This window comes from Quercus lobata, chromosome 11, assembly GCF_001633185.2.
Source record: "Quercus lobata isolate SW786 chromosome 11, ValleyOak3.0 Primary Assembly, whole genome shotgun sequence".
Lineage (NCBI taxonomy): Eukaryota > Viridiplantae > Streptophyta > Magnoliopsida > Fagales > Fagaceae > Quercus > Quercus lobata.
Window position 1 is genome coordinate 25942479 of NC_044914.1, and position 9156 is coordinate 25951634.

Consider the following 9156-nt stretch of genomic DNA (forward strand, 5'->3'; position numbering starts at 1 on the left):
CCCAACCCAATTATTGTGGGTAAACCTCAACTCACCCAATTACCCAATTATCAAAATTACCAAAGTGCCACTAAAGTGAAAATGACCAAAGTAGCCAATTGGAGGAGGAGGAGAACGAGGGATCCAGATCCTCTCCATTTCTATTTGAAATGGAGAGTGTCCAATTAAGGGTTAGGATTTGCTTAAAAAGAATCTAAGGTCTACAAAGTGCCACCTCATTTAAAAGTTTTTAACTTAACCAAAGAACAAATAACTATGGTAACCAAAGTCAACTATGGTTCAAAAACAAAAAAACGCCCCAGATCCTCATCCTTGTATATGGATTTTGGATTGTTCACAACTTTCTCAATCCCTGCACAAATAACCAAAATTCCTCAGCCTCCAAATGCAGCATTGTTAATATCATTGTCACAGAACTTACACAAGCAAAAAACCAAAATTTTAGCCATGTGTCTGTGGAGTCAACGACGACATGGGAGGAGTGGGTGGTGACCCAAGCTGAGCTTGCCCTAACATCGTCCATGGCGAACCTGAACCACACTGTGTGGAAGCTATGAGAAACTTTTGTTTTGAACCCTAAAAATGAAAAAAAAAAAAAGAGAGAAGAAGAGAGTATTTATTTACAATGTTGGTGTGGGCGGCTTGACAATGTGGTAGTTTTTTTCCTAATTTGAAGTTTCCCACTTTTGTTGGTTTCTCACTTTCTTTTTCTTTTCTCACCACAAGTTCATCATATTCAGAAACACCAAAAGACTAACGAAGCATCAAAAGTTGAATATATAAAACAAGCCATAAATCACAACCACAGAACATAAAATAAACATGAAATTCACGTCTTGCAGGGGCCGATAGTAGCGCAATAATATCGAAGATGGTGGCCGGTGGCTGATGGGCAGTCGGGATTGAAGAATTGAGTCTTGAAGGGGATCCAAAATCTAGATACAAGGATGAGGATCTGGGGCATTTTTTTTTTTTGAACCATAGTTAACTTTGGTTACCATAGTTATTTGTTATTTGGTTAAGTTAAAAACTTTTAAATGAGGTGGCACTTTGTAGACCTTAGATTCTTTTTAAGCAAATCCTAACCCTTAACTGGACACTATCCATTTCAAATAGAAATGGAGAGGATCCGAATCTGAGAACGAGGAGCTTTTATCCTCCACCATGAGTTCCAAGATTCTCAAACAAGCTTTGGCTCAGCAGAAAGAGATTCAGGACAAGGCTAACCTCCAAATCCCTAATAGTACCTTGCTTTTCGCTCAAGAATATGTCACCCCCAAGGGTGCCGCAGCCGATGATGCTCAAACCAACGGCGATGACATTGATGGCTTTGACGGCTTCTCTGCAACTCCGAGTCTATTTGGCGCCAATGATGTTAGTCACTCACTCGCTTTACTCAAATTTTTTTTTCTTTGGTACTATTTGGTTACTGGGAATCTGTGGGAAAATACAATTTTGTAGGAGGGGATTGACGAAGAGGATGAGAGAGTGTTCGAGGCGTTTTTAGCAAAAGATGCAGGTCCTCAATGCACTCTAAGGGCTAGGTTTCTTTTTTTATTATTTTGTGTGTGTGTGTGGGAAGGGTTAGGTTGAATTTGGATATATTGTTTTTGGGTTAAATGGGCTTCAATGAGTTTTTAGTTAAAACCCAATAATCACTGGGTCTAATTGGGTTAATGCCCATTTAACCCAACTAATGATTGGGTGGGTTTGAGTTTAATTAGAGTAGGTGGGTTTGGGTTGACAAATGAGTTTGAACTTACTTTGTTACCACTTGGCAACAAATCTCTTTATTGCGATAGGTTATTGCAACATTAATTTTTTTTGCAATAAATTATCTATGGAAACTTATTGAAACAAAACATTTTGTTGCAATAGGTTACCACAACTAACTCCTTTGGGTCAGAGTGGAGCAATGGTGCCATTGAGACTCTGGGGATTGTGGGTGCCGTTGTTGTGGTTATTCTTTTTCTAGGGATCATTTACTTTTGCTGGAAGAAGTTCCACTTCACACAACCTGAACATGCCAATGTAGAGCTTTTTCCTTTGCCCTCCTTTGCTAGAACTCCCAGAACGAGCCTTTCATGCCAGTGTTGGATTCATGCCCACAAACTGCCCTATTTGCCTTGGAGAGTTTATGGAGGGTGAGAGTGTTGCTGAGGTTCTTGCATGTAGTCATGCATTCCATGCTAGGTGTATCCAAACATGGTTAACTCATAGCCATGGTTGTTAAAATCCCGATCTGGATCTTGCGATCCTACGATTTTACGATCCCACCTTCCCAAAACGATCTAAATCTTTCAAGCATCTTTGCGATCGTTTAGGATCGGTAGGATCGTACGATTCTGATGATCCCAAACGACCTTGGTTTCTTGTAATCTTCTTTAACTTGATAGAAGGTTCAGTTGGACCAAAATGAAAAATTAAATCCCAATAGACCAAGTTTTTCCACTCTAATATAGAGAGAGTGTCAGTTAGATTCAAATAAACAATATTCCAATAGAATGTCACATTTTGAGATTTTTGGCATCTTTAAATAATGCTACAAGTGAATGTAATGATGTATGGTAATTATATCAATGAATGTATAATTTATATGATTATTTAACATACCAATGTGTATTTTTTGTTTTTTTTCTCAAATAATGTAGGATTTTACGATCCACGATCCATGATCCCACCTACCTTCCATGATCCTACGTAGGATCCCGATTTTGACAACCTTGCTCATAGCAACCATGATACTCCTTATCCCCTATTGCAAAATTTGTTTTTTTGCCCACTGTTGAAATAAAGTCTATAACAATAGGATATTGCAACAAAAATTCTATTCCAATAGCGTTTTGTTGCAATAAAATATTTTTTTATTATTAAAAAAACTTTATTGCAACAAAAAATATTGTTGCTATAATTTATTGCAACAAAAGTTTTGTTGCAATAGGTTACTGCAACAGTAATATTTATTGCAATAAATTATCTATAGAAACTTATTGCAACAAAACATTTTGTAGCAATAGATTACCGCAACAGTATTTTTTGTTGTAAAAAATTATCTTTAAACAAAAAAAAAAAAAAAAAAAAAATCTATTTTGTTTTCCACTAAGCACGTCATATTTAACATGTTAACAATATAAACACATCTTCAAAAAAAAAAAAGAAAAAAAAAGAAAAAAGAATCAATCTACAGAAGATGCAAAATGTATAATACCTCATCCATAACATATATACACACACAACTTGATCAATTTATGTTCAACCACATAAATTTATAGCTGGTTTTCTATATGTTGAGATAATGATTTGCTTAATGTCACAGCATGCATCGCAGTTTTTCGTTTAGCAACTATTTTATGTGGAGACAATAAACAGAGCTTTCCCTTGGTAGTATATGATTTAATTTCCACCGTTTGAAAAATATGTTTCAGGCTTGCAATAGATCATGCTGATTTGATCCTGTGGTTTACCTTACCAGATCTAAATACTTAATTGTAAACACCAAATCTGACATTCTCATTGAGGTTTGACCGGCTCAAACATCTTATATGCACAATAAAAATTACAAATTATGGCTACCTCTCACTAAAAAAAAAAATATTACTACATATTCTGGAGTCTAAAATTATACATAATAAGTTTATGAATCGAATAGTAAATAATATTTAATTGATACAAAATTTGACATTTGTGTTAAAAACATATATAAAGAGTGTGTAAAACTAGATTTTCAAAATATGTAATCATTCTAATTTTACTTAGTGGGAGTTTTAAGCATTGACTAAAAATTAGTTTGTAGCCAAACTTTTTCCTTAGTATTGTGCCAACCTTTACTTTTAGTCTTTCTTCTTCTTCTTCTTCTTCTTCTTTTTGTTGTTGTTGTTGTTGATAAAGTAGTTTTTCTTTCTTTGTTTTGATATGGTTTATATGAAAATCAATTTATTTTATGGCAAATACCTAGGTGTGTTTTAATTTTTTTTTTTTTTTTTTAAATCTCGGTTATTTTTTAGTCCACTTCATTTACCAATTGAAATTTGAACTTTCTTTCTTATTGACCAACTAAAAAGAATTTGAATAATCTTTCCTATATATATAATGACCAATTCCAAGTAGATCGGTCAAGCTTGTTAACTTTGATTCATTTGATTATAATTGATCCGCGAAACCCTTTCGCACAATTTATGAATAAATTCAAATTTTGAATTAAGTTAGAATTCAGGCTATATTATCTTTTACATTCACTTTGGTTTCTTGGCAGATAGCTTTTTCGGGTTACCATGCTATTAAATTTAAAACTACAACTTTTTTTGTGTTGTAATTGTTAGAATTGTGTAGTTAAATAATTAAATTAATTATGTGGGGACCGGCTCAGAATAACAAGTTGGTTGGGCCTTGGGCCCGTTCGAGGACGATTCCGTCCGAGGAGACGTCGCGGCCCATAATCCCTGCCCAAGCTAACTGAGACGAAGAAAACAAGTCCGAGGAGTAACTCCTCCTCGGACATTCCCAAGTCCAGATCAATGATGCATCCCAGTTACTGTAGCCCTCACTCCAAACACGTAAAAAGAAAGAAGGCTCAAAATATCCCAGTAAAGGCTGTCACCACCACATTAAATGTACCACAACTACTCTCCTGACCGCATTAATGAAGAGAAGACCCCTGAACAGTGTTACCTTGGTCATTGCAACTCACAAAGAACTGGTAAGGGCGTCTGATGGGACAGGTGCTCAAGTGGGGGTTTGGATGATCGATAGGTGTAGAGCCCAGATGATAAAAGAGGGCCTATATCATATGTAAGAGTCCCCCAGAAAGGGGGACGGAAAGAAGGGAGGGGAGAAAAGAAAAAAGCAAGAAGTCATTGTATGAAGGCAGGTCCATGAATAAAACTTCCACTTTCACATACATTTTCCGGATTCACGTTTCTACATAAACTAAGGACATGCAACGAACCGTCTGAGCCAACTGGAACCAAGTTCTTCAGCCCATACTCTACAAATTTCATTGTGTGGGACCTCTTGGGCCAGGGCCTGATCGCCCAGGACCGGGTTAACGAAAATCGTGTCCCTATAAATTATATCCCAATAGTTTAAGTTTTTGAGACAATTGGTAATTTAACTGATTGTCAATCGGTATATCCCAACTGATTGTCAACTCATGGTGTTTTCAATAAAAAAATTTCAAGATTCAAATCCCCTCTTTCCCAACTATCATACCATTAAAAAAAATTCAAATAATAAGAACAACATATCAATATTATACTATAGTTAAAGATAAATTACACCAACCTTATGTGAGAGGGAGGTGTGATACACCTGGTATTTGGAATACATTCTCTGAAAAGAGGCTATTTGTGTGGAGGGATTAAGATGTAGTAATCACCTAATTAACCAATGATGAAAAGTGTATGAATAAGACATGATAACTTTAGGTGAGGAATAGTTTCCAAGTATTATCTGGATCTTATATATTAGAATGACATGAACTGATAGTAGGAGAGTTGTTATTGCTAGTGAGAATAATATATTATCGATGAATAAACCATTTCCCACGCAACCAATGTCTCATAATTGCTGAACACCATACAACCATAGATCCTACAAGTCATGAGACATTAATTGTATACAATCGACCTAACATCCTCAAACTATCTCATATAAAGGCTTCGTTAGAATTGCTAAGTTGAAATAACTAGATGAATTTTCCACCAATTAATTGGAATAGGATCCTCTATATTCAAATTGATCCATTTAAAAATTTAGTTTAAAAATTACAAATTTAAATATAAGTCTGTATCACGTTATTTATAATTTTAACTAACACAATATTATGTACACTATTTGATTAAAAAAAATATATATTAACGATGAATAAACCATTTCCACATGGAAGATGCAATCTTTTAGAGTAGTCTAAAAAAGATTAGAAAGAATAATTACAATGTATGAAAAAAAAAAAAAAAATTCGAAAGGAACATATATAGGAAGGCTCTCATGGTATTCTTGGCTCTTCCACTTGTCTGGTAAAAGAGTCTGAGAAATTCTATTTCAACTCAAAGCAAAGGGTGATATTAATCATAATTACTCTTCCATGTACACACTTTACAGAGGAAAATTGGAAGAAATTGCTAGGTACGACATGTTGAAACTTCACTAATTTATTGAGGGTGTAGCAGTTGTGCTCCTTTCCTCGCTTGTCAAAGTGAGAGAGACTTGGTTGGCAATGGTTATTCTTGCAGGGGCGTAAGAATACATAGGCACAGGCATTTGTGATGAAAGGCTAGGCAATGGTGCTTCAAAATTAAGAACCTTAATTGCTTGCCTTATAGAAGGTCTTAAAGTGTGATCTGGATGAGCACACCATAGCCCAGTAGTCATTAAACATGTCATCTTGTCAATGTCATAATCCCCATTTAGCGTCTCATCCATGGCTTCCAAAAGCCTTCCCTTTCCATATAGTTCCCACACCCAATTGACTAAACTAATCTTTAATTCTTCTGCTTTTGGCTCCACTACTCTCCTCCCACAAACAATTTCTAATGCCACCACCCCAAAGCTAAACACATCTGATTCCTTATTAGCCTTGCTTGTGATAAGATATTCAGGAGCCATGTAGCCCATGGTTCCAGCTACAACCGTTGTTTGTGAGCCAAGTTCATGGTCTACAAACCTTGCTAGACCAAAGTCACCAAGTTTGGCATTGAAGTTTGAATCTAACATCACATTGCTTGACTTTATATCTCTATGCACCACACATTGCTCCCATTCCTCGTGGAGATAGAGCAATCCAGAGGCTAACCCATGAACAATTTTGTGCCTCACTGGCCATGAGAGATGAGTTTTTTTGTGAAACAAATGCGAATCTAGGCTTCCATTAGGCATGTACTCATAAGCTAATACAAAACTCTCCCTTTTATGACTCCAACCAACAAGTTGTACTAAATTCCGGTGTCTCAAACGGCTTATAGTCATAACCTCAGAAATATACTCCTTTTTTCCTTGGTTAGAGCTGCTAGATATCTTCTTCACGGCAATTTCAACGTTCATTTCTGTCAAGAAACCTTTGTAGACGCCTCCAAAACCTCCTTGCCCAAGCTTCCCTTCCTCTGAAAAGTTATTAGTTGCCACAACTAGGTCTTTGTAGGCAAACCTTTTTGGTCCAGTTCCTTCTATTAGATCTTCAGCCCCATCCATCATCCCCATTTCTTCATCTTCATCTTCATCTTCATCGTCTCCTTCTACCTGCTTTCTTTTAGTGCTTCTCCACAAAATGCAATAAGAGCCAAAACTGATCCCTGCAACCAAAAGCACCACTCCTATTATCAATCCTACTAACCACATCTTAGAATTCCCTTTTGCTCCATTTTGAGTCAAAACCAGATCCAAAGTTGAACTGAAATTCCAACTTCTGATTGCTTGAACTCGGATTGACCTTCCAGTTGATGCTGAGAACCCCACTATCACTTTTTCTGGTAGAACATTTCTCAGCTTTACATTATGAGTAAGATTCAAGTGTTGGTTAGCTATCAGAGGAACATCTATGTATTTCAACAATAAACTGAGATTCTCGGAGGTTGAATCATAAGAGACTGTTGCCACCATAATGTCCCCAGAGGTGAAAGGGTCTTTAAAAGTTTCATTTACCTTGGAGACAATGGAGTTCACGTTGATACCGACATGGTTGTCATTAGGATCCCATGTATCTTGCCACGAATCAAACTCCACCGCTACCATCTGATTTGATGGATTGCCGTTAGTTGTCTCATTGAAGAGACCCAACCAACCTGCAGCGGAATTGCTAGGAGCAATAACAGAATCTTCTGAAGTGATAAAGAATGCAATTGCATCAGAGGCTGGTATTGACGAGTTCACAGCTGTCATTATGAACTCAAAGGAAGTTGTGAAATCAGTTGTTACATTTTTGATGGGATCCCACAGTTGAATGGGTTGGGAATAGTATGCTCGACTTGTGGCATCAAACAAATCACCGCCGATCTGGTCACCGCTGAGTCGTATCGACCAGACTGAATCAACTTGTGTTCTATTGGCTTTTCCAGAAGTAACAATGTTGTTGTCATCCAAGAAGTTAGGATAGGAAAATTTTACAGAGAAGGTGCAAGAGAAGCAACAAAAGAAGACACAAAGGAAGAGAAGGGAATATGAGGATTCATAATCCATAAGAAAATGGGCAAAAGGCAGATGGTTAGAATGAAATATCATTAGAGACACAAATATAATATAGCTAATAGAATGTTGTTTAGGTCTTGGTAGCGCGCTAGCGTGGTTTGACTGGCGTTGGATGTATATGCATCAATAAAAAAATGACATGGATGGTTTTTCTGCCTTTCTGGGATGGCTGTAAAGTTTGGACTTTGGACCTTCTATGTGCTTCTCCTGGCTTTGAAGCGTTCGTGCCACTTGTGTATGGCTAATTTTACATAGCACACACGGTTGCATTTTACAAAGAAAGTCAACTTTGGGTTACTATTTGCTAATTGAGAAAACGGATTAATTAAGAATTAATGGAAGAACTTTTTTTTTTGGTTAACCAAGCTGATAACATAAAACTAAACAACAACCATTCTTATACAAAAGAGCTCAACTTTGTCAAAAGCTAGCAAATCAACCACCACAGGCTGTGGTTCATACAACAAAAGGAAATCAACAGATTGGGTTGCTCCCATGTTAGCAAGCTTGTCGGCACATCCATTGGCTTCCCTAAATATGTGAATCACTATGCAACTAGGGAAGGTTTTGATCAGGTTCTTGCAGTCATTCAAAAGGGGTTCTAACATGAGATTATGAGAGGAGGGGTTATTAAGTAAGTGCACAAGCAAATCAGCATTAAGCTCTATATTAACATTGAGAATATATATCAAGTTGCCGAGCAAGTAAGAGGCCATCTTTGAGGGCCCAAAGCTCTACCAAAACGCTGGACATACTCCCAAGTTTCCTTATAAAGCCAACCACCCAATCACCATTGCTGTCCTGAAGCACACCTCCTCCTCCCACTTGGATCGGGTTACCAAAAGCAGCACCATCAGTATTAAGCTTCATCCAACCAGTCAAAGGCTTCTTCCAACTAATCTGAACTTGCACTCTAGGTGGTTTGTTAGAACAGTCTGGGATGAGTGCAAAAAACTCAGCACCCCTTTTAATGCCAAC

At 36.9% G+C, this 9156-nt stretch overlaps 1 protein-coding gene across 1 annotated transcript; it reads right to left on the bottom strand.

Annotated features, from left to right (window-relative positions):
- Positions 1-6133: 6133 nt before the first annotated feature.
- On the bottom strand, positions 6134-8169 carry LOC115967491 (L-type lectin-domain containing receptor kinase IX.1-like). The gene has a single exon (XM_031086596.1). The coding sequence runs from the start codon at positions 8167-8169 to the stop codon at positions 6145-6147; it is 2025 nt and encodes a 674-aa protein (XP_030942456.1). The 3' UTR covers positions 6134-6144.
- Positions 8170-9156: the final 987 nt, after the last annotated feature.